Below are 27,340 nucleotides of genomic sequence, written 5' to 3'. Positions count from 1 at the left end.
GGATGGGAGAGGGATGGAGTGAGAGTATGGGATTAGCAGGTGCAAACTATTATATATACGACAGATAAACAACAAGGTCCTACATTATAGCACAGGGAGCTATATTCGATATTTTGTGATAAACCATAATGGAAAAGAATTTTTTAAAAAAGGAATGTTATATATATGTATAACTGAATCACTTTGCTATGCAGCAGAAATTAACACATTATAAATCAATATTTCAATTAAAATTTTTTAAAATAAATCAGCTATTTTAAATACATTCAGTGAACTAATAGAAATTATGTCTAATGAAGTAAAGGAAAGTATGAGAACAGTATTTTACCAAACAGAGAATATCAGTAGAAACAGAAACTACAAAGAACCAAACAAATTCTGGAATTGAAAAAAAAAACAACTGAAATGAAAAATTCAGTTAGGTGGCTCATGAGCAGATATGAATTGGCAGAAGAAACAACCAGTGAACTTTAAGGCAGGTTGATTGACATTATTCAGTCTGAGAAACAAACTGAAGAAAAAAACCCCATCAATGGAGGGGATAAAGATGAGCCACAGAAGGACAGGAGAGGAAGACTATTTGAATAATGGCCAAAAACTTCCCAAATTTGATGAAAACATTAATCTAGACATCCAAGAAGCTCAACAAACACCAAATAGTATGAACTCAAAAACTAGACATGCCACAAACCATTAAAAGCCAGAGAAAAAAGAGAATCTTGAAAGCAGAAAGAGAGAAGTGACTAGTCACATACAAGGGATACTCAAGATTAACAGGTGATTCCTCATCAGAAACTATGGAGTCAGAAGACAGTAGACTAATGTATTCAAAGTGCTGATAGAAAAAGACTGTCAACCAAGAATTCTTCATTCAGCACAAGTAGCTTTCAAAAGGGGGCACAGGTTCAATCCCTGGTCAGGGAACTAAGATCCCATATGCCGTGTGGCGTGGCCAAAAAACAAACAAAAACAAAATAATAGGGGCTTCCCTGGTGGCGCAGTGGTTGAGAGTCTGCCTGTCGATGCAGGGGACACGGGTTCGTGTCCTGGTCCAGGAATATCCCACATGCCGCAGAGCGGCTGGGCCCGTGAGCCATGGCCGCTGGGCCTGCGCGTCCGGAGCCTGTGCTCCGCAACAGGAGAGGCCACAACAGTGAGAGGCCCACATACCACAAAAAAAAAAAAAAAAAAGTAAAGGAAAGAGATTAAGACATTCACAGATGAACAAAACCTGAGGGAATCTGTCATCAGCAGATCTGCCGCAAAGTAGCTACTGAAGAAGAGTCCCTTGGACTAAACTGAAGAGACACTAGAAAGTAACTTGAATACAAGAAAAAATAAAGAGCAAAGCAGAGATAACTACATAAATAGAAAAAGACAGTATAAGTGTATTTTTTACTACTCTTCTCCTGATTTAAAAGAAAGGTGTATAGGGCTTCCCTGGTGGCGAAGTGGTTGAGAGTCCACCTGCCAATGCAGGGGACACGGGTTCGTGCCCCGGTCCAGGAAGATCCCACATGCCGCGGAGCGGCTGGGCCCGTGAGCCATGGCCGCTGAGCCTGCACGTCCGGAGCCTGTGCTCCGCAACGGGAGAGGCCACGACACTGAGAGGCCCGCGTACTGAAAAAAAAAAAGAAAGGTGTATAAAGCACTAACTATAAAACTGTGTTGACAGGGTTATAATGTATAATGATGTCCTTTATGTGAAAATAATAATACAGAGCAGTGGGAGGGGAATGGAGCTATACAGGAGCAAAGTTTGTGTGCATTATTGACATTAAATTGGTGTTAATCCAAAGTGGACTGTTACGTATTAAAATGTTAATTGTAATCCCTAAAAAAACTGAAGAAGTAGATTAACAACTATTCAAAGTATATTAGCGACTGCAACGAGAGACAAGATTGACTACAAGTGGTTACAGGGTTTCTTCTAGTGATGAAAATGTTCTGGAATTACTGGTGATGGCTGCACAACTTTGTGACTATATGAGTTATATTACCATAAAAAAAATTTAATGAAGATATACTTAAGACAGATGTGAGCCTTTCAATGTAAATTTTACCTCAAAAAAACCCCCTGAATTCTACATAATGATACCAATACTTAAAGCAGCAGGAGAAAGTTTACTGATATCTGTAATTTATTTTGAACTGAATCAAAAAATGAGATGACCTCAAGGTTAGTCGGATAAAAAGATAGGTGGTAACGCAACTGTCAGTGGTAGAAACTTAGTATGAGTATCTTGGGTACTGACTGTAGAATGTCAACTTCTCTGTATATTTGAAAATATTCATAAAATTTTGAGGAAAAGAATAGTGTTCAGTAAACATTCAGATCCACCTTGTGGACTGTTCTACAACTAGCCTGAACTCTACCAAAAAAAATGACAATTTCATGAAAGACACAAATGTAGGGAATTATAGAATAAAGGAGAAAAGAAAGACATGACAAAGGGGAAAAATCTGAATATGGACATTAGATATTTTGAATCACTGAGAAATGTCTTGGGTATAAAGGTATTATGGCTATTTATGACAACACTGCTGTGAAGGAAATAGATGCTACAGTATTAAGCAGTGAAATACCATAAAGTTTGCAACTTACCTTCAAATGATTTAGGGAGAGAAAGTGTGTGTGCTGTGTGTGCACGCATGTGCACACCCACACATACATAAACAGATAGACAGAAGATAACAAATGTGGCAAAATGTTAACATAAATCTAGGTGAAGGATATATGAGTGCTAATACTGCTCTTTCAACTTATTTGCTGGCTTTTTATTTGACGTTTTTTCAACTTATTTGTTGGTTTATTTGAAATTTTCAAAATAAAAAAGTGGAGGGAAAGGTAGTACCAAGGTGGGTGAGAGTTAGAAAGAATATTGCCAAATTAGAATTCTCACCTCATCTCCCTCTACCCTCCCCTTCATATGCACTTAACAACACTGATCTCCTCTCCGTCTCTCAAACGAAACAAGCTGATCACAGTTTCAGGGTCTTTGCATGTGCTGATGTTCCTTCTACTTGGAATACTCTTCGCCCAGATTTTCGCTTGGGTGTTTTTTTCTAATCATTCAAGCCTCAACTCAAATGTAACCTCAAAGAGGCTGCCCTCTTTTCTAGTCACCTTACCTAAAAGAGATGGCCATCAGGTTCTAACATATTACTCAATATTTTCTTAACAATCAGTAACTGAAGTGCTTATACATTTTTTGGTTTACTTTTGGCTTTTCCTCTACTACAACATAAGCTACAGTCAAGATAGTCAGCTTTTTTGTATTTGTAGGCTGTCCTTCCTTTTCTTCCACCGCCTGTCTCCTATGATACCCATCCTTATATCCAATAAAAAACTAAACTGGAAGCAGTAAAACAAATGATAATTTTTTCTATAGGAGTAGAAGCTAGAGGAGTGAGGGGGGTACAACTGATGCTAACAGAAACTGGAGTGGGTTAAGGGACTGATACTGGACTCAAAGACAGTATGAGTACATAACAGCTATAACAACAACTGACTGTTTACTGATACAACACCTATAAAAAGCTAGGACCTATAAAAAGCAGAACATGCAACAGGTAGATTTCTACCAAAAATTAAAATTTCCCTAACATTTGAATTAAGTTTAAAAGTCTGTGTTGTGCTAAAATCTAGAGAAATCTTAATAAACTGTAGGCTCTACTTCTTTCTACTCTTCCACTTGATTTAACTAACATTTTTCTGACCTTTTTGCCCCAATCTACCATCTGTTCTCCTTTCATTTCTACCTAATATTTCTATCTTACGCTAAATTCTATCTTTAGACTATGAAAGATGTGATCTTTGCCTTCTTTATGGCTATTTTATAAATCCTTGAAGTGGCACATATTCAAGAAAATAGTGAAAAAGAATAGTTGCAGAAAAATCTGAAGCCACGAATGAGAAGTAATAACTAAAATGATAGCTTGTATTTATTGACTGCTTATCACTTGCCAGGCTCTAAGGATTTTACAGGTACTAATAACTCACTTGGTTTTCACAAAACCTTATGAGGTATTATCCCCATTTTACAGACATGTAACCTGAGATAAAGAGAAGTAAACTACTTTGACCAGTGTCATACAACTAGTAAGGCTAGAATTCAAATGAGACCAAACGATTCCACAGCCCTTGTTCTTCACTTATTGCTGCCTCTCATCATGGCATTGTAAGTCTTTACAATTTTGATGAAAATTCTGAGAGTGCTGAAATTTCAGAAGTGAGAAGGCAAATGTGTTAACTATATTAATTTTACACATTATTGAGACTGGTCCTTAAATTTGGGTGACTTTCCTTGACACAGCAGAGAGAAAAACAGGACACGAACAAATACTAACTACTTAATAAGAACACCAACTGATTCTTCCCTAATGTGTTTCCCGAAGAACACAACATAGCTGCCATAACTATCGTATTTAGAGCCACGAGGTTGGATGGAATCACCAAGTGAGGAATTACGAGAAGATAAGGGACCAAGGACTAAGTCCTGAGGCACTGAAACATTAAGAAGATGGGGAGACTTCCCTGGTGGAACAGTGGTTAAGAATCCGCCTGCCAATGCAGCGGACATGGGTTAGAGCCCTGGTCCAGGAAGATCCCACATGCCACGGAGCAACTAAGCCTGTGTGCCATAACTACTGGGCCTGCACTCTAGAGCCCACAAGCCACAACTACTGAGTCCATGTGCCACAACTACTGAGCCCGCGTGCCACAACTACTGAAGCCCATGCGCCTAGAGCCCATGCTCCACAACAAAGCCAAGCCACCACAATGAGAAGCCCGCACACCTCAACAAAGAGTAGCTCCCGCTCGCCGCAACTAGAGAAAGCCTGCATGCAGCAACGAAGACCCAGTGCAGTCATAAATAAATAAATAAATAAAATTTAAAAAAAAATTCCTATATACCTCAGGAAATGCAAAAAGAATCATTCAATGGAAGGGTGCAATGTGATTTATGCAGTTTTGACTATTTCTAAGTATTGTTCATAAAAACTTTATTATAAAAATCTAAATAAATATGCTGATAACATCAAAACCGCCAATGTATCATGTATAACTAAAGAAATATGAGTTCTTATCCTCATTAAAATACCCAGCTGCCCATAAAAAAAGTGAGTAAGGTTTTCTAACCTTTCAAAGTCACCTTGCCTTGTAAATTTTGACAACCTATACACGGCCCAGTTGTTAAGCTGTTTAGAGGTCATTCCTCTTCCATTATCTATCACTGCAACGGCAGGTTTTCCTTGTGTTTCATCAAAATGCTATGAAATAAAATAAGTTCAAAAAGATAGGAAAAGTCAAATCAATATTAAAAACAAGAAAGGTTAATATAAAAAAAGTGATTCATTGGGCTCACTCATACATTGCTGGAGGAAGTATATATTAATACAACTTTCTGAAAGGCACTTCAGCGGTATGAATCAAAGGCCTTAGAATTCTTCATGTCCTTTAACCCAGAAATTCCATTTCTCAGAATTTAGCTTGAGAAACTAATCAGAGATATGTACAAAAATCTATAAGGATACTCATCACGCCAGCACTGCTTACAATGGCAAAAATATAGGAAAAAAAATCTAAAAGTTCAACAACAGTAGACTGATTACATTATTTATATTATAGTCAATAAACCAAACTGCAGCAGTGGTATATTATATTGCAGAATATTCATGATATGGCTGTGTTTACAATGTACTATTAAGGGAAAATAAAAGATCACAAATAACAAAATGTACACTATGATCACACATACATGTATACATATATGCATAGAAAAAGGGCACGTGAAAAAATTTTAATGACTGAAGAGACATCAGATAATTATTTCTACTTTTAGTTTATCTTTCTTTCCTAATTTTTCTCCAATGAACCTGTAGTACTTCTATAAAAGGACAAGTTAAATTGCTTTAGAGTATTATTTCCTTACCAATTTGATCTGTATTCTTCTAACACCAGTGTTACGAGACGTGGCAGACAATGAATTATCAATTAATTCTGCAAGAGCAAATGCTGGAAGAGAATGAGAAACGTTATTGCTTAAGTTTTCCCTCCTAAATACTTCATATAAAAGTTCAAAGTAGAAGAAACTCTGAAGTACCTTAAGCCATCTTTTATTTTCCAAAGAGCTAGAATTAAAGTATTATCCTGATCCTAATGACACAAACATAATAAAGGCATCACCAATCACCACCAGCATAAAAAAGCAGTCACCAACCCGTACTTGCATGGCACTACACATCATGAGTCAGCCAGCCATGATTCCTGGCTTCAAGGAGTTTATAATCTAAAGACAGACATACACACATAAGAGACAAACAGAAGACCATAACCATAAAATCAAATAGTAGTCTGTGGTATGTAATTACATCATGCACAAGTCAAACGTAAGCACATTTTGAGATATAAGGACAACTATAAAGCAACTATAAAAGTGTCTATTGAGAGCTAATTTAAATACAGATATCTCACAACAGCAACTTGTGAAATGGCAGAATGTATCTGCTTAACTGACACAAAACTGCTCTTAATTTCCTACTACAAAATCAGCCTGACCTTCAGTTTATCACTGGCTCGGCATCGTTCCTAACATTCTCCTTTCTCCAGGGTCAGTACCCAAACTATTCCTCACTTTTATTCCCTTAATTAAAAGGGGGAACATAATAAATTAATGTCTCTTCCCCTGAGGCGTAACCCAACTTAAGCGTAATTAACCCACAGAGTAGCACTCCAGCAAGCACTTCCACACCCTCAACACTCAGGGGATGTCTATGTTTATAAGCTAGTTAGAAAGAAGTTACCACAAATCAGATATGTATAAAGACCTGGTGAAGGGTATTAACTAGGAAATGGAGAAGTAGGGACACTGTAGGAAATGCGAGGAAAAAGAGTTAAGAGAAACCTCAAAGAAAGAAATGAGTAGAATTTAGTATATGATTAGATATAAAGGGAGAAAGAAAAAGAAATCCAAGGTGGTTTTGAGTACTTGCTCTAGAAGACTGAATAAATGGTCATATTTTCCATAAAATTTGGAAGGAGAAAAATTTAGAAGGGAGGAAAGAAAAATTCAGTTTTAGATGCGATGCCCTATCACTATATCAAGCTCAGTGAGTAGAGGTGTTCCACAGAGCTGGAACAGACTATGCTTAATAGAGAGAGTAAAGACAGCCAGAGATAAATGCTTCATTGACACAGAATAGTTTAGGCTTGGGTAAGTTCACTTCAAGTATAAAAAGATCAACATGACTTAAAGAATTATCCACCATACAGTCAACAATAACCAGAAGTAGCATCAAAGGCACAGGAAACAGAGGCAGGGAAAGACCCAGGAATTTAATGTGAAGTTACAGAAATCAAAGCAGGAGTTTAAACAGTGATATTCTCTGCCTATTCATATAATGACAGTAGGAATGAAAACCCATATAACCAATCTGGAAGGTAATTAATCTATATCAAAAGTCTTAAAAATGAATGTATCTACTGACTCCCTGATTATACATTTAAAAACTTATCCCCAGAGAAAGAATTAAAGATTCATTCAATATGCAGATACTTAAACCCTTTCACCTAGATTTACATGTTGTTAACATTTTGCCACATGGCTCCTATGCATTTTTTAATTTAATTTTTATTTTATATTAAAGTATAGTTGATTTACAATGGTGTGTTAGTTTCAGGTATATAGCAAAGTGATTCAGTTATACATATATATAAATATATATATTCTTTTTTTACATTCTCTTCCATTATAGGTCTGTGCTATATAGTACGTCCTTGTTGATTATCTATTTTATATATAGTAGGGTGTGTATTTTAATCCCAAACTTATAATTTACCCCCCACCAAATGCATTTTTTTTTTTTCGGTATGCGGGCCTCTCACTGTTGTGGCCTCTCCCATTGCAGAGCACAGGATCTGGATGCGCAGGCTCAGAAGCCACGGCTCACGGGCCCAGCCGCTCCGCGGCATGTGGGATCCTCCCGGACCGGGGCACGAACCCCTGTCCCCTGCATTGGCGGGTGGACTCTCAACCACTGCGCCACCAGGGAGGCACCCGCAAATGCATTTTTGACTTAGAATATTTCCAACTTACATGGGTTTATCTGGTATAGAGGCATAAAGGAAACATAGTTTGCAATTTTAAATAGGGTGAACAAGATAAGTTTTGTTGAGAAGGTAATAGAAAAACAAGACTTGAATGAGGTGAGGGACTGAGACAGGGGCTATCCAGGCAGAGGGTCCTAAGCTGAGAATAAAGCTGGCAGTGAAGAGGAATGAACAACAAGAAGAGTTGTGGAAACAGAGTCAGAGAGATACAAAGCACAGCTTCTAAGACCATGCATGTAATTGTAAAGACGTCGGCGTTTACCCTTAGTGAAACAATCTGACTTCTCAAACCTTACGTGTACAGGCATGAAAAGAGAGAGACGAGGCCACTGTATAATCTCGGTAATCTATGATGGTGTCTCAGACCTAGTGTTACCAACAGAAGTAAAGAGAAATGCTCATTTTAAGATAAACACTGATGATAGTGCCAAAAGGATTTTCTGAAAGATTGAATGAGACAAAGAATCAAGTGGATTTTTGGTTTAAGCAACTAAAAAGAACCAAAATTAATTTGGATGGAAAACTATGTGTAGTATATTCCCATCTTAGATATCCTAGTAGAGATGCCACATGGGCAAGTGGATAGACAAAACGGATTCAGGAGGTAAGTCTGGCATTATTTTCAATATTTAACTAAAAATGACCATTTCTCACTACCTCCATTTGGGAGTCACTTCCATAACTATGGTATTTAGAGCCATGAGATTGGATGGAATCACCAGTTGAGGAATTAGGAGAAGATAAGGGACCAAAGACTAAGCCCTGAAGCACTGACACATTAAGAAGATGGGGGGACTTCCTTGGTGGCGCAGTGGTTAAGAATCCATCTGCCAATGCAGGGGACATACTTCCCTTGTCTGGGAAGATCCCACATGCCGCGGAGCAACTAAGCCCGTGCGCCACAACTACTGAGCCTGTGCTCTAGAGCCCGCGAGCCACAACTGCTGAAGCCTGCATGCCTAGAGCCTGTGCTCCGCAACGAAGAGTAGCCCCTGATCGCCGCAACTAGAGAAAGCCCACGCGCAGCAACGAAGACCCAACGCAGCCAAAAATAATAAATAAATAAAATAAATAAATTTATTAAAAAAAAAGAATTAGTCACAAGAACATTCAGTCATTTGTAACAATTAAAAAAAAGACTGAAATAACCTGCATGTCTAATAACAACAGTACACTGTTCAAATAAATTACGTTATCTAAATACTGTGTAACCCCTAAAACAAATATACATTGACATGCATATTAAAGATGTTCATTACATTTTAAATAAAAAGGTAGGTTAAAAAAGTATGCATTGGGAATTCCCTGGTGGTCCAGTGGTTAGGACTGTGTGCTTTCACTGCTGAGGGCCCGAGTTCAATCCATGGTCAGGGAACTAAGATCTCACAAGCCATGCAGCGCGGCCAAAAAAAAAAAAAAGGATGCATCATACAAAACCATTAAAAAAGAAAAAAAAAATCAAACAATATAAAGAGGTCTGAAATGATAAACACCGAAGTGTTGGTGGTAGTTACAACTGGGTGGTAGAGATAGGGATGTTCTTTATGCTCTTTTTGCTTATCTATGTTTTCTAATTTTCTACCAACTCTAATGCATATACAATGAAAAAAAATTTTAATAAGAAAGTTTATAGGGAGTTCCCTGGTGGCCTAGTGGCTAGGATTCCTGGCTTTCACTGCCAAGGCCCAGGTTCAATTCCTGGTTCCTGGTTGGGGAACTGAGATCCCACAAGCCACAGCACAGCCAAAAAAGAAGAAAAAGAAAGTTTATAATGAACATCTAAATAGTATTAAACACTTTGGCAGGGTCCAGACAGAAAAGATTCTCTAAATCAACTAGCAAACAATCCAAAGGAAGGATAAAAACTGGCAAGTAGTAAAGGTGGAAGGAAATGATAAAGAAATGATAAAGAACACAAACCACTTACTTGTACTGTTCAGCTATAAAAAATGTGCAAGATAAAACAAATATTTTCTCAACTGGGAGAGGTGTACATGAGGCCAGGAAGAATAAATCAGGAAAGGAGAGTGTACAGGAGATAGATGTGTAAGTACAAGACCTCTCATGAGTCGAAAAGGAATGAATTCTCATTCTACATTAGTTTTCAAGGAGAGGTATCTTTATTCTGAAGTAAGATGACTTAGGTAGAAAAAGAAATACACTGTGATGAAGAGACGAAGTAAGGACACTCACAAAAACTGATCACAGTCTGTGAATAAAGTAGAATGAGAGATCTTTTTTAAAGTGAAGGACTAAGACGTGTGATCAGGGGATAAAGGTGAGTGACAGTTTATCAAAATTAGTATAAATGGAATACTTACGTAAAGGATTTTGTCCTTCACTTGCATAATATTCATACATGCCACTTTTAACCAATGTGTCATAGTGAGGTAGGAAGTCAATTCGTTCTTTTGTAGCTGTTAGTAGTAACTGACTGACTGACTGTAGCAGGTACAGAGTGACTCCATCTTTAACAGTTTCATCTGTAATCAAGAGGTAACATCTTAAGTGCTAAGCTAGCATCCGAAACACAATGAATTTATAATTTTAAATATACAAACTGTATCTATGAAATGACTTTAAAAATTGTACAGGCAAATCCCCAAACAATGGATCCATCTATAAATTCAGTTGTGTTGTGTTTTGTTAAGAATATCAATGGAATAGGTTCAAATACTTCCACTCATCTGAAACACTCAATTCTTAAGTTGTCACAGAAAATCAGATGAGGAACTATATTAAAGTGGTATCAATATGAATGGAGAAGAATGATTAAATCCAAAAAGGAATCAGGCATGAAAAATTGGCAAGTCTTAGAACATAACTGGGTAAAAAAAGAAATGGAAGAATCCAAGTTGGTCAGAAGAATTAGCTTCTTAAGGGCCCAAGTAGAAGATCTGTGCTAGGTGTTGTGCTGAGCAAGGTCTCATCTTCTGTAGCCATAAATGATATCAACTCTTTTCCTATAATCTTGCTTGAAAAATATGACCTCTGCACAAACTGGATGCATATAGCTAGTTTCCTCCCCCATCCTCAAAACATCACAGTTTTTTGATGCTTATCTATCTCATAAAATAGTCATTGCTCTATGATATACCAGAACATATTAAATATAAAAGCATAAACATAACATTGCTTACCAAAATTATCACAGGTAATTTCTTTCCTACTTGTTGTTGTAATAACAAATTTTTCTTCAGGTGAAATGCCAAGTGTCTATCCAAAATAACAGAATAAAATCAATTATTATATAAAGGAAATAAATACACTATTCAAGTTTACAAAAATATGAAAATATTAATAAGGATATTATAATCTTCTAACAGTGTTACATTTATTTGAGAAATATGTCTTAATGTTCTAAAATTTTGCCTTTGCATAATTAACCACAAATCTATCTACAAATTACCTAGATTTTTCTGCTATTATATGTCACCTAGGAACACAAGTGATTAATTGAACATTTTGAAAGGGTTTAACATCAGCAGGGCTCTCTTAGAGAGATATATATATTTTATGTCAATATATAAGTAAACTTATTTGGAGCAAAGTAAACATATAATTTTATGTCAATATATAAGTAAACTTATTTGGAGCAAAGTATTAACATAACACTTATGTTCATATATATTAAATATTTAAATATGCAAAAACAAAAGTACTAGAAGAAAACAGAGGTTAATATTTTATAACACTGAGGTAAGTATAGCCACACTATGCAGGGTATCTGCATAAAGAATCTTTATATCTATTATAACCCCTTCCAAAAGTATAACTTAAAAAAATTAAGGCAACATAAATTATGGGGGGAAACTACAACAGGAAACAAAGTGTTAGCATCCTTACTTCTGTTTCAGGTAATGATGAACTAGTTAATCTAGACCAACCTTACACAGAAGATTACTAAAAAAATCTAGACTAATGATATTCAAGTCTTCAATACTGATACTAAAAACCCTACTGGTCACTACTGAAACTAACTGAGGCACTAACTCCTTACTCTGAACACTGACAAATTAAAGGCAAAGAACAAAGCATTTATCCTGTTTTCTTGTACCAATTAGATTTCAGGGTAACCATGTATCTCTAATTGATGAGGCAAAGTTGTTCTTTTGCCTCATCGATTAGAGAGGCAAAGAATTCCTGCTAATAAATACAGGAGGAATGGCAATCAGAATAGCACCATCAATGAATGAACCTTAAATTAAAACTTGTTTATGGAGGAATCCTGCTGAAACCACCTGAATCCCACTAATTCAATCTTAGCATTTCTAAGAGTGGGTAAAATAGCCTTACATTATGTGCCTCCTGATATGATGTAATACGAAGTACCAGCACCACCTATGAAGTATTTTTTACTTCCCTACCCCAAAGAAGCTGAACCTAAATCTTAATTATAAGCCTTTAAAAATAACTTCTAGTTTATAGGATATGTTGAGTTAGAACAAGCTAAATTACACCATAAAGGAGCACAGACAAATCCAGAATGTGGAATATGAGAGACAAACCAACTTGATTTCTTCAACAAGTCAGTGTCAGGAAAAACAAAAAAGACTGGGGGAAGGTACTTTGCTCAAATGCTCTAAATTTTAGAAGAATTAAGAAACATAAAAAACCAAGTTCAATATAAGGACCCTGATTTAAACAAACCAACTATAAAAAAAATATTTCTGAGATAAACAAATCTGAATATGGATTGAACAATACTATTGAAAATGTTAATTTTGATGGTGTGATAATAGAAGTGCATGTTGAGTATACAGGAGTGAAGTAAACTAAGGCCTGGAATATGCTTCAAAAGGCAAAAATGAAGCTAGTGTGGTAAATACGTGGAAACTGTTGAATGTGGATGATTATACGTGGTTTCATTATACTATTATCTCTTGTGTATGTTTGAAACTTTTAATGAGAAGAATTTCTAACTTAAAATATACTATTATAGGGCTTCCCTGGTGGCGCAGTGGTTGAGAATCTGCCTGCCAATGCAGGGGACATGGGTTCGAGCCCTGGTCTGGGAAGATCCCACATGCCGCAGAGCAACTGGGCCCATGAACCACAACTACTGGGCCTGCACGTCTGGAGCCTGTGCTCCGCGAAAAGAGAGGCCACGATAGTGAGAGGCCCGTGCACCGTGATGAAGAGTGGCCCCTGCTCACCGCAACTAGAGAAAGCCCTCGCACAGAAATGAAGACCCAACACAGCCCCAAATAAATAATAAATAAATAAATAAAAGCCATTTCTTAAAAAAAAAAAAGAGAGTTTAAAATATATATATATATATATATATATATATATACACTATTATAGACCAGTGGAAGAGAATAGAGAACCCTGAAACAGACCCACACATACGTACACAGGGAGCTTGGCAAATAGGGGAATGACATTACAGACTGACGAGAAAAGAATAAACTATTCAATGAATGTTACTGAGACAACTACTTAACTGTACAGAAATAGATTTTTAAAATCCCCATCTCAACATACACAATAATAAGTTCCAAGAGAACTAAAGCAGCTACATTTTAATCCAAAATTGTAGAGGAAAAATAGGGAGATCATTCTGAGAGGAGAGAGAAAGGATTTCTGAAAATACATAAGAAGTGCAAGCCATAAAGAAAAAAACTGGAAAACACGAAAAGATGCTCATCCTAGTTATCAGAGAAAATTAAAACTTTGATTATCATTCCCACAAGGCTAGTAAAAAATTTAAGTCCTGATAATATAAAGTATAGGCCTCCATTAAAAGAATCACACATGATGAAGTGGAATTTAACCCAGGGATGAAAGCATCTTTCAATATCAACAAATCAACGTGATACACCACATCAACAAACTGAAGAATAAAAACCATATGATCATCTCAATAGATGCAGAAAAAGCTTTTGATAAAATTCAAAATCCATTTATGATAAAAACTCTCCAGAAAGTGGGCACAGAGGGAACATACCTCAACACAATAAAATCCATATATGACAAACTCACAGCTAACATCATACTCAATGGCAAAGAGCTGAAATCATTTCCTCTCAGATCAGGAACAAGACAAGGATGCCCACTCACACCACTTTTATTCAACATAGTTTTGAAAGTCCTAGCCACAGCAATCAGTGAAGAAAAAGAAATGAAAGGAATCCAAATTGGAAAGGAAAAAGTAAAATTGTCACTGTTTGCAGATGACATGATACTATACATAAAAAATACTAAAGATGCCACCAGAAAACTACTAGAGCTCATCAATTAATTCAGTAAAGTTGCAGGATACAAAATTAATATACACAAACCTGTTGCATTTCTATACACTATGGAATGGAGAAAATATTTGCAAATGAAGCAACCAACAAGGGCTTAATTTCCAAAATATACAAATAGCTCATACAGCTCAATATTAAAAAAAAAAATTAAAAATGGGCAGAAGACCTAAATAGACATTTCTCCAAAGACAGACAGACAGTCAACAGGCACATGAAAAGATGCTCAATGGCACTGATCACCAGAGAAATGCAAATCAAAACTAGAATGAGGGACTTCCCTGGTGGTACAGTGGTTAAGAATCCGCCTGCCAATACAGGGGACATGGGTTCAAGACCTGGTCTGGGAAGACCCCACATGCCGCGGAGCAACTAAGCCCGTGAGCCACAACTACTGAGCCTGCGCTCTAGAGCCCGTGAGCCACAACTACTGAGCTCGCGTGCCACAACTACTGAAGCCCACGCGCCTAGAGCCCATGCTCCACAACGAGAAGCCACTGCAATGAGAAGCCCACGCACTGCAACGAAGAGTAGCCCCACTCGCCACAACTAGAGAAAGCCCGCATGCAACAATAAAGACCCAATGCAGCTCCGCCCTCAAAATAATGATAATAAATAAATTTAAAAAAACCAAACTAGAATGAGGTATCCTCTCACACTGGTCAGAATGGCCATCATCAAAAAGTCTACAAATATTGATGCTGGAGAGCGTGTGAAGAGAAGGGAACCCTCCTACACTGTTGGTGGGAATGTAAACTGGGACAGCCCCTATGGAGAAGAGTATGGAGGTTCCCTTAAAAATTAAAAAGAGTTACCATAAGATCCAGCAATCCCAATCCCACTCCTGGGAATACACCTGGAAAAGACAAACTCTCTAATTCGAAAAGATACACACACCCCAATGGACATTCCAGCACTATTTACCATAGCCAAGACATGGAAGCAACCTAAATGTCCATCAACAGATGAATGGATAAAGAAGATGTGGGGTGTGTGTGTGTGTATGTGTACACACACACACACACACACACACACAAAATGGAATACTACTCAGACATAAAAAAGAATGAAATAATGCCCTTTGCAGCAACATGGATGGACCTAGAGATTATCTTACGAAGTGACATCAGACCGAAAGACAAATATAGTATATCACTTACATGTGGAATCTAAAAAAAAAGATACAAATGAACTTACTTACAAAACAGAAACAGACTCACAAAAATAGGAAACAAACTTGGGGTTACCAAAGGGGAAAGCAGGGCAGAGGAGATAAATTAGGAGTTTGGGATTAACAGATACACACTACTAGGGAATTCCCTGGCGGTCCAGTGGTTAGGATTCGGCGCTTTCACTGTGGTGGCCCAGGTTCAATCCCTGGTTAGGGAACTACCTGCAAGACGCATAGCCAAAAAAAAAAAAAAATACAGATACACACTACTGTATATAAAACAGATAAACAACAAGAACGTACTGTATAGCCCAGGGAACTATATTCAATATCTTGTAATAACCTACAATGGAAAAGAAGTGTGTGTGTGTGTGTGTGTGTGTGTGTGTGTGTGTGTGTGTATGTGTGTGTATGTGTGTATATATCTGAGTCAGTTTGCTCTACACCTGAAACTAACATTGTAAATCAACTATACTTCAATTTTTTAAAAAGTTCTACTAAAAAGACAGCTATATTTTGAAGGATAAAAAAATAAAGTATAGGCCTCCATATAGGGAAGGTGGATCTTACACATTTCGGATAGGCCCGAAAGTCAGTACAACCATATTGAAAAGCAATTTGGTATACTTTAGTAAAATTAAAAATACTCATATCCTATGCAATTCCACACAAGAGAAATGAAGCTATAGACATAAACTGATGGGGAAAAGATTCTATTTGTTTATAGAAATAAAAATTGTCTTCACAGATCTTAGGCTTTTGTATAATCAAGACAGTCTTTATTTCTCAGTTCTTTACTACTTTATTTCTACAATGTCCCAACTGTTAGATCATGTGGTTACATATCCTGTAGAAAAAAATACATATTTTTATAATTAAATTAAATCTTTAAGATCTATGTACATCTGAAAAGTATTTATATATATATCATACAATCTCTCCATAGTTTTATTATTCAATTAAGATAAATAAGCTATCTTTTTTCTCTGCTTTATCTATAATCCTTTATAAAAATTATTTCTCAAATTCATAACTTCTCTAAATATTTTATAGCTCTGGTATTCGACAGACATAAATTAAATATTTTTACATTATTCATTATGCTTTTATTCAAGATGTCATACTCTTCTCTCTCCAATTTTTGGTCTAAAAATCTATCTTATCAGATGTAAACTAAAGTCTTCCGTGTATCTGTACTCACCTGGCGTTGAATACAGATACATTTCCTCTGCCTTTCTCTATATGAAAGCAGGATGACATTCTATTTGGGCAAGAGTCGTAACTGGGCTTTTTCATTTTTATAAGAGCACTTCAATTCCTCCTTTTTCTGGGTTAATGTTAAAGCATATGGATCTTCCAAAGTACCAGCCCTACATGTCTTTAGGTTAGCTTCAAACTATCTGCTGCCCAACTTCTCTCAAAAGCCAATTTTAAGAAATATTTATGAAGGGCTAACTAACTTGTAGTCCATAAAATCCTGACTACTTTAAACTTCATCAATGGATTAGGTCACTCAGAAGTTATATAGTTCAATGCATCTCTCTGAACAAAAACTAGCCTTTAATGATGTGCTTTGGTATTATATCCAGTCGCTCTGTCCTTGAACCACACCAAAACCAGGAACACCCACATTGCACTTGGGCGAGAAATCTCTACAAAAATTTGGGTGGTAACTGCTTAAAGCAGGCTGCAATACCCTAAACAACACACAGCGTACCTTGCATTAAAAGACAAGATAAGAAGAGCCTCTCCTATCTCTAAGAATGTTGTCCATTTTATCAGGATTTGTGAGGAATCTAGGGAGAAATTTTTCTGAAATCAAAGGTTTGCATCGTTAGCAGCTGGAATGTTTTTATTTTATAGACATTGTGGATTTTGTATCAATTACCTTTCCTTCTTTGTTTTGACGCCCAAGAAACTCAAAGCTGATTTCATGGCTCAGCACTGGTATATGCTTTAATCAAATGAACTTCCACTTACTAGTTCTCCTCAGGTTACTTTTCTACTCTTTCCTGCATCTACCTTCTTTTACCTTTTTTCTTTTCAACTTTTGGAATTTTTAACGTAATATAGCTTATGTACAAATTGTGTTTGAAGGAACAGATTGATTCATTTAACTAAACGCTATAAACCAACTATTAGGTAAGGCTCCTACCTTCAAGAAGCAGAGACTATTTTTTAAGTATGATGGTATAACAAGTGCTATAGAAGGGTGACAAGGAATAGTGGAACCACACAAGAGAAGGAGTAGGCATTTCCTCAAAATTAGGGGTGGAAAGGAGGGTTTGCACATATGGGTCTTAATGCCTGGGCATATTAAGAACTAGCCAAAAAAGTTATTTTCTAATCTTTGATTCTGCAAGGTCACAAGGGCTCAAGTGAGTCAATAACTGCTTATCACAAGTGTAAGGGCTTCTGCCAAATCCACCTTTTCCTCTTCCTTCCTCTTGATTGCTCCTCTTTTCTACAAAGTGCGCTTTCCCCAAATAACATTTTAGGACCCATAATACTTTTTAGCACTACAAAACACTTATTAGTTTGTTTTCAGTTTTAATGAAAAACTTTAATTTAGTGCACTATCTGCCTCTTCCCCTAAAACGGAAAATGAAGCCTTTAGTAAATAGTGTGGACATTGTGGAGATTGTTTTAAAAAAATACAAGCTTTAGAATCAAACAGACCTAGATTCCAATCCCAGTTTCATTGCTCATGAACTGTATAAACTCAGACTTCAATCAGTAACTTATTTCAGTTCTTCATGTCTGTAATGGGGACAAAGTTATGGGATTAGGTGGCATAATCTAATGATGTTTTAAATTCTCAAAAAAAAAAAAGTTAGCCTTCCTTTTTTTACTAGTTCTTCCCTCCCACTTCTAATCAAATTTAACCTTCTCTGTTCCAGCAGGAAAAAATGGGAAGGAGAGGAAAAGAATTAGTCAAAGAAAATATTTTCCTTGTTAAAATACTGAAAGAATGGAATGAATATATCTGTTCCCTATAACAAAGAACATCATTTGAGGCTGAGTGGAATAACAAAAAGAACTTGGCTTCTGGGTTTGAATTCTAATTTTTGTACTATCTGTTTGACTTAAGTGAGTCACCATCTCCAAAAGTGAGTTTCCACTTCCGTAATAAGAGGTTATTATACTCTTCCCCTATATATGTAACAGACCTACTGACACTTCTCATATGGGAGAATTATTTCTAGAGGGAGGGTAGATTAGTACAACCTTTCTGAAAAACAATTTAAAAATACGTATCAAGAGCTTTAAAAATATTCCTGACCTTTGATCCAGGAATCTCACTTCTAAGATTCTAAACCAAAGAAAAATAAAGACATAAAAGACTATGCATATAAGGGGAAAGAATTTAAAAAAGAATATATATATATGTAACTGAATCACTGTGCTGTACACCTGAAACTAACATGACATTGTAAATCAACTATACTTCAATGTTTTTAAAAAAGGAGGAAAAAAAAGTTTAAAAAACAAAATAAAATAAATCTCCAAAAAAAAGACTATGCATTCAAACATGTTTATCATGGCATTGCTTAAAATTGGAAGTAATGTAAACGTCAACAAAAAAGAGAGATCTGGTTATGTAAACAGTGGTACAAAACAGACCACTTCGATTATGAAGACTTGCATTAAAACAGAAAAATACTGACAATATTAAGTGAAAAAAATGGAATATAGACATGTATTACGGTTATTTAAAAATGGGGGGTGAGGGTAAGGATACAAAGAAATAACTCCAAGTGCTAACAGTGGTTATAAATTTCACAGTGAGTAAAAGGTTTACTTTTTTCCCTCTGGTTCCTTATTTTCTTTAATGTGCTGATAGTTTAGAATCATTTTTACATGTCATGACTTTAAATCATTTACATATAATCAATATAAATATTTTATATAATCAACTACAAAAATAATAAACATGAAGAGTTTCCTTTCCCTGATGCATATAAAACATTCATCCAAAAAAAAGAGCATTCATTCATTCACTTTTCAAAGACATGGGAATCTGCTATAACCATACACAGAATGAACTTCTGAGTTTATAAAGTTTTGTCTCCATTCTAATTTGGCCATTTACTATGTGCCAGGCACAATTCCAGATGCTGGGAATACAGAACAAATCAAAGTCCTTCCTCTCAAGTCGTTTTTTCCCCTGAGTCTTGATTTCAATTATTTCAGCAACTAGTATACAGAGTTAATAGCACTAAAAACATCAGCCTGCTCAAGTTAAAACACTGCTTCACACCAAGTCCTTTTTCCTTGGAAGCTAAGTGTTCTCTATCGCTTAAAAAGAGCCCCAAGTGGTTAATGCAGCTGACGAATATACCCCTTCTTTGAAGCTCGAGCACCAGCAACACCTCAGATCTAGAAAAGACTTCCCAGTTTAAAGTAGGACTTTGCCTACATAATCATTAACTTTTAAAGCAAACTAGTACAGGGAGTATATAGGTCCTTTGGTGTTCCGCAGATACCCTCGGACACCATTTGAGTGGTTCAGGAACTCCCAGGGGGCTGGGGGATGCAGGAAACCAAAAGGGCAGCTCCACCTGCTAAGCTCTCTAGATCAAGTGCTTCCACTACGGAAGGACCCCGCCAGGGCGGGCCTGCAAGCCTTCTTGACAGAACGACCCAGGAAATTACTGCATCACTGAACGAACCTGAGAAAAATCGACTCCAGGAATTTAACAACTTCTATCACAACACTCCTAACAGAGCCATCGGGGAGAACTCCGCTCTCTTCTTTAAAAAAAAAAAAAAAAAAAAAAAAAGTTCCACCCGAAAGAGAAACAAGTGGCTTTCCTGACTGGAAGAAGAGCTGCACGGCCTCAGAGGCTAAGGTCGCCCCGGGCCCATGCAACCCGCGGTACCAAAGTCTGGGAGGCGCGACCCCCGGAACAGGGCCGGGGCAGAGGGAGGCCCACCAACCGCCGGCTCCGCACTCCAAGGCCCGCGCCCGGACCGGCCCCAGGCTTCGCCGCCCCTCTCAGGCATGGCGGGCACCCGGGAGGGAGAAGCCAAAGCCGCAGGACCGGGGCCGAGTGACAGGTTTATTGCCCCCAGTGAGCAACTTGGGCTTCTCGTCACTCTCCCAACCTCAACTCTACCCGCGCATCCCTCCTTAGCGTACCTGACACACTGAAGCGCGGAACGCCGCAAAGTCCGAGCGCTCCGTGACCTGCAGCGCCCGGTCCCCGAGCTCCGACTCCTTCTCGCGCCGGTCAAACAAGTACACCGTCCTGGAGCCGTCGCCTCCGTCGCCCTCTCCGGTCCCCACCGAGGGCCCGCCGTCGTCCGCCGCTGCCATATTGGGGAAGAGGAGAGAAAACAGCAGCGCCGGCCCCTGCGGCCGTCGCGCTAAAGGCCGAGGTACGGGCTCCGCGCGGCGCCTTCAGCTCCAGCCCCCGGGGCGGCACAAGGCCTCTACCCCGGCGCACTCAGCTCCTCCCTTGGCGGCGGCGGCGGCCGAGCAGCCGCAGGCGCGAGGATCACCCGGGAACCGATTCGAACGAGCTCCTACCCGTACACCACGTCACTTCCGCGGCCCGCCGCTCCCGCAGAGGAGGGGGCGCGCGGCGCGCTCCTCGGAAGGCCTGGTCCCGCGCCCGCTGCCGCCCAGGCGAAGTCGCAACGCTACCCGCAACCAGGCCCGCCGCCTGTAGCTGTGGCGCAGGAGAAAGAGGGGCCGCCGGCGGCGCGCAGGAGGCGGGGCGAATCCGGCAATCCGCGCGGGCCGGGGCGGGCCTTCGGAGCCCGCTGCCCGGGGCCCGCCCCTTTCGCCCTCGCGAAGTTGGAGGGAAGCGCGGTCCCTAGCGGGCGGCGGCACTCTGAGGGAGCGATCCGGTATCCGAGGCGGGAGAGCGTATCCCGCGAGCGGCGGGGGGAGTCTTCCGAGGGACTGTTTTCTCCCGGCCCAGAGGGTCCTGGTACCTTCCCGCCTCTCCATAACCCCGACCGAGCCTATCCGGCTTCGAGCTCCTGGCGCCGCGGCAACGGCTGCGACTTCAGGACCAGGTCGCGTGAACGCGGCGGTGGGAAGCGCCAGGCCCGCGGGCCTCGCGGTGTGGACCTGACCCCGCCACGAGCACGTGGGTCCCCACGCGGAAAAAAACGACGCCGAGACACCCTGAGCCGCTTTTCCAGTCCCATTTCCTAGTGGTTATGTGTGGGCCGCGGCATGGACCTCCGAGACAAAGCGGGGCCCGGAGAACCTCGCCACCGAGGTTCTGTGACGTCACCGCGGCCTCCAAGGGTCCCGGCGACCATATCTGCCCGATGTATACGCCTACCCAACGCCGCCGCCACCACGCGTCTGGGAGTCGTGCACAAGCAACCCTATGCCACAGAGTTGTTAGGAATAAGTTAAATAATGTTCGCAAAGGGCTTTTTTTTTTAAATACAGGAGGTTCTATTAATCTATTTCATACATATTAGTGTATACATGTCAATCCCAATCTCCCAATTCATCCCACCACCCCCCCGCCACCCCTCGCATTTCCCCCCTTGGTGTACATATGTTTGTTCTCTACATCTGTCTCTATTTCTGCCTTGCAAACCGGCTCATCTGTACCATTTTTCTAGATTCCACATATATGCGTTAATATACGATATTTGTTTTTCTTTTTCTGACTTACTTCACTCTGTATGACAGTCTCTAGGTCCATCCACGTCTCTTCAAATGACCCAATTTTGCTCCTTTTTATGGCTGATTATTATTCCATTATATATGCCACATCTTTATCCATTCATCTTTCGATGGACACTTAGGTTGCTTCCATGACCTGGTTATTGTAAATAGTGCTGCAATGAACATTGGGGTGCATGTGTCTTTTTGAATTATGGTTTTCTCCGGGTGTATGCCCAATAGATTGCTGGGTGCATGGTAGTTCTATTTTTAGTTTTTTAAGGAACCTCCATACTTTCTCCATAGTGGCTGTTATCAATTTACATTCCCACCAACAGTGCAAGAGGGCTCCCTTTCCTCCACACCCTCTCCAGCATTTGTTGTTTGTAGATTTTCTGATGATGCCCATTCTGACCAGTGTGAGGTGATACCTCATTATAGTTTTGATTTGCATTTCTCTAATAATTAGTGATGTTGAGCAGCTTTTCATGTGATGCACATGGCTCCCCTCCGCCACCGCCAACACGCGGCTGAGAATCGTGCACGAGCATGCCTATGCCACAGAGTTGTTAGGAATAAGTTAAACGATGTTCACAAAGGACTTAACGTGCACTACGCTTTCAGTAACAGCCTTTATTGCGCTTCATTAAATATCCTTATCCTGGCCTGTAGTGCCCTAACTCAACAACAAATAATATTGTCATTGTTAGACGACTAGGTTTAGTCATTTACTCTCCAGGTCTTAAAATATTTAGTGAATATTTTGTGCTTGAGAGTGACACGTAAATTCATTAAGACTGGGGGATTTTTTTGATTCTTCAAAAGTTTGGGTGATAAAGTATATTTTCCGTTTTACTAGGTTTGCCAAAACCTTCATGGTTAATTACATGGATAGACTAATCATTGGTGTATGTTAGAAACCTAGATTTGCTTGTCCAAATAAAGATGCTCCAGAATTGTAGCGTGTGTGTGTGTGTGTGTGTGTTTGGCTAGACATATAAGGTATTAAAGGTGGAACACCCAGTTGGAACAAAAGTGTGAAGGCATGTGTTTGGGAGGTGCATAAATAATAAGGGCTGGAAGTGGGGAGAATGTAACAGTAGATGGTGGAAGATAAAACTGGGAAGAGGCCAGATGTGGCCAAACGCCATTCATGTTCCTGAAGGGAGATATGAGGGAAAGCTGAGACCAAAGTAACCCCGACCCCTGTGGGATTTCTTTGACCTCTCGCATTTTACCTTTCAAATTCAAGGGAACTTTTTGCTATAGTCCATTATATAATGGTGTTTGATTTAAATGACAAAAAAAAGTTTTTCATATCTTAATGAGTGAAATGAATTGCCTATTTCATCAAATTGGGACTAGAGCTAGAAGTTCATCATCAGGACAATTTCTCATTTCTCTATAATACTAAATTATGCAAATGCATGGGTACAAACAGAAACTCTTTGTATGTCTTTAGAAGAGATTTAAAGATAATCTCACTGAGGAGAGATACAAAATGCTGCCAGAGGAGTGTACTACAATATTACAGGCAACTATTGGTGGAAACACAGATATGTATCTTCTTGAGAGGTCAACTCTGAATCACTGTCTTCTGTGGCAGTTTGGCAGTCTGAGACATTTGCCAGTCAACTTTTGTTCTCAGAGAGAAACTCCCCAGATAACTTTTTCAGCAAAGAAAGATGATGTTTGTTTTTTTTAATTAAAGTATAGTTAATTTACAATGTTGTGTTAGTTTCAGGTGTACAGCAAAGTGATTCAGTTATACATATTGATATATATATTCTTTTTCAGATTGTTTTTCATTATAGGTTATTTCAAGATATTGAATATAGTTCTCCGTGCTGTACGGTAGGTCCTTGGTTTTTTTATTGATGATGTTTGTTCTTTAATTTTCATCACAAATAAATAAGAGTTTGAAATGACCCAGTGCCACAATTAGTTCTCTTTAATTGACTAGTAATTTTTCTTTTTATTAGCCATCTTATCGTATAGAGTATAAATATTTAAGTATCCACGTATCAGTTATCTCTTGCTGCAAAACAACATACCCCCAAACTTAGTGGCCTCTTGTACAACTCCTCACTGCCCTCCTCCTGGGAGAGAGTGAATAACAGCTCTTCAACTCCACAATTTAAAAACTCCTCCAATAAAACTGTGTTGCAAAAAATGGGAAAGAAACAGAATAGAAAAGAGTAAAATGAGTCAAAGAGGTAGAGCCTGAAGGTTTTGTGATGGAAGAAATATTGGACTGATGTGTAGTGAATGGGAAGGTGGTGTATATCCTTCAGCAGAAGAGATTTACAGGTGCTAACAATACTTGAAAACTGGAAGAAAATTCAGATCATTCAAAGTTAAAGTATTTCTTATTTCTGAAAAAGCTGGTAAAGAAAAAGATGGCACAAAAGTAAAATCTTTATCTGACAGTGAATCTGATGACAGGAAATCAAAGAAGAAAAGAGATTCTGCTTTGCCAAGACGCTTTGCCAGTGGTCTTGATCCTGAGCAAATAACTGTGTTACATACAGCAGTGGATAATTAATATTTCTCATGAAATGGAAAGATGCAGATGAAGCAGACTCGATGCTGTAGAAGAGGCAAACATGAAGTGTTGTCAAATTTTAATTGCTTTTTACAAAGGGAGACAAACTTGGCATTCTTGTCCAGAAGATGATCAATAATTGTTTACATACATACAAAAATCTGGTCTTGGTTTATGACTTATTAGTATGAAAAATAACTACATTCTAATGAAAATCAAGTTTGATGTGTTCATTTTGAGTAGTATTAAGGGAATTGTTGAGTTGTTCTAGTTTTTATTTTTTTCTGTCAAAAGCACTGTTTACTTTGAATAAATAAAACTTTCTGTAGTTGCTTCATTTATCAGAACAGAACGTTTGATACCATGGTTTATTATTTTCTCTGCATTAGAGAACAGCTTTTCTAAAATGTTAGAAAAAATTTCCATAGTCATTACTCAATCAGAATTTCCATTTATTATTTTTAACCTATAATGCCCAAGGACCATTCTGGGTTTATTTGTTTTTATCTGTATACATAAATACATACTTAAATGCTTGTTGTTGGGTTTTGGGTTTTTTTTTTTTTTTACATTCACCAAAACAAAAAAGGCATTTTTTCACAACCGTGAGTAAGTGCGTGTTGTTTCTGGGATGCCATCATTCTGAGCAACCTAGAAAATAGATCACCTCAAGCTAAACTGAAAATTTTCCTGAAGCCATAACCTTTCAAATCAAACAGATGTCCCTAACACCATACACAAAAATAAACTCAAAATGGATTCGAGACCTAAATGTAAGACCAGACACTATAAAACTCTTAGAGGAAAACATAGGAAGAACATTCTTTGACATAAATCACAGCAAGATCTCTTTTGATCCACCTCCTAGAGTAATGGAAATAAAAACAAAAATAAACAAGTGGGACCTAATGAAACTTAAAAGCTTTTGCACAGCAAAGGAAACCATAAACAAGATGAAAAGACAACCCTCAGAATGGGAGAAAATATTTGCAAACGAATCAACGGACAAAGGATTAATCTCCAAAATATATAGACAGCTCATGCAGCTCAATATTAAAGAAACAAACAACCCAATCACAAAATGGGCAGAAGATCTAAATAAACATTTCTCCAAAGAAGACATACAGATGGCCAAGAAGCACATGAAAAGCTGCTCAACATCACTAATTATTAGAGAAATGCAAATCAAAACTACAATGAGGTATCACCTCACACCAGTTAGAATGGGCATCATCAGAAAATCTACAAACAACAAATGCTGGAGAGGGTGCGGAGAAAAGGGAACCCTCTTGTGCTGTTGGTGGGAATGTAAATTGATACAGTCACTATGAAGAACGGTATGGAGTTTCCTTAAAAAACTAAAAATAGAAGTACCATATGATCCAGCAATCCCACTACTGGGCATATACACAGAGAAAACCATAATTCAAAAAGACACATGCACCCCAATGTTCACTGTAGCCCTATTTACAATAGCCAGGTCATGGAAGCAACCTAAATGCCCATTGACAGACGAATGAATAAAGAAGATGTGGTACATATATACAATGGAATATTACTCAGCCATAAAAAGGAACGAAATTGGGTCCTTTGTAGAGACGTGGATGGATCTAGAGGCTGTCATACAGAGTGAAGTAAGTCAGAAAGAGAAAAACAAATATTGTATATTAACGCATGTATGTGGAACCTAGAAAAATGGTACAGATGAACCAGTTTGCAGGGCAGAAGTTGAGACACAGATGTGTCTCAGGTGTAGAGACACAGATGTGTCTCTACAGATGTAGAGAACAAATGTATGGACGCCAAGGGGGGAAAACCGCGGTGGGGTGGGGATGGTGGTGTGCTGAATTGGGTGATTGGGATTGACATGTATACACTGATGTGTAAAAAATTGATGACTAATAAGAACCTGCAGTATAAACAAACAAACAAACAAACAAAAAAACAACTAATACTAAACTTTCTTTGGGTTATTTGTATGGAAATATGTTAATATAAATGTTTCAGACATTACATGAAATTTCTAAAAATCTTATATGTTCTGGTATAATGTTATAAGTCATAATTCTAGTTATTACTTTAAAATGTATATCTCAGAAATAACTAAATTTCCTTGTCAATTGCATTATTATGAACTTTCATCAAATCTTTAACCGTGGTCATTTTTAGGTCTTTTGTCATTTGCAGACAGTTCTGGGTGTACTCTGATGCTTTTGCAAATATATTCCTATAAAAGGGTTTCATCTTCAAGGAATTCATGGAAAAGACTGACAAGTACAGGTTTCTGGTAACTGACTATACGGCTGAACTGAATGAATAAGCATTTTCAGAACTCTAATGGAAAACTGATGAATTCATAAAATGCTAACAAAAGATCAAGATGAAAAAAAATTAATTACATGGGACTGAGTGAACTGATGAGAATGATTCTAATTTCTGTGACTTTCTGTTTGAATAAAAAAAAAATCCCACAAGGACTCAGAGGCAAAAAATACACAAATCAATTTTCACTGCAATGTAAAGGAGCTGTTGCAGTGGAGGATTACTGGACTGAATGTCATTATTATGACATAGTATGAGTGTGTTTCGTGTTTGGTAATTGCAATCATTGTTGCTTTTGTTG

The 27,340-nt window shown here is 38.3% G+C and overlaps 1 protein-coding gene across 1 annotated transcript in view; it reads right to left on the bottom strand.

Annotated features, from left to right (window-relative positions):
- Nucleotides 1-21,201, bottom strand: part of SMCHD1 (structural maintenance of chromosomes flexible hinge domain containing 1) — a 128,751-nt gene extending 107,550 nt beyond the window's left edge. The window contains exons 1-5 of the mRNA XM_030836690.2: nt 20,679-21,201; nt 11,254-11,329; nt 10,435-10,596; nt 5,937-6,019; nt 5,144-5,274 (exon numbers count right to left, since the gene is read on the bottom strand). Coding sequence (XP_030692550.1) covers nt 5,144-5,274; nt 5,937-6,019; nt 10,435-10,596; nt 11,254-11,329; nt 20,679-20,855 — 629 coding nt within the window. The 5' untranslated portion in view covers nt 20,856-21,201. The remainder of the gene's footprint in view (nt 1-5,143; nt 5,275-5,936; nt 6,020-10,434; nt 10,597-11,253; nt 11,330-20,678) is intronic.
- Nucleotides 21,202-27,340: the final 6,139 nt, after the last annotated feature.

Source organism: Globicephala melas, chromosome 13 (assembly GCF_963455315.2).
Source record: "Globicephala melas chromosome 13, mGloMel1.2, whole genome shotgun sequence".
NCBI classification, from domain to species: Eukaryota; Metazoa; Chordata; class Mammalia; order Artiodactyla; family Delphinidae; genus Globicephala; species Globicephala melas.
The sequence above is the reverse complement of the archived record's forward strand: the minus strand, read 5'-3'. Positions and strand labels throughout refer to the sequence as shown.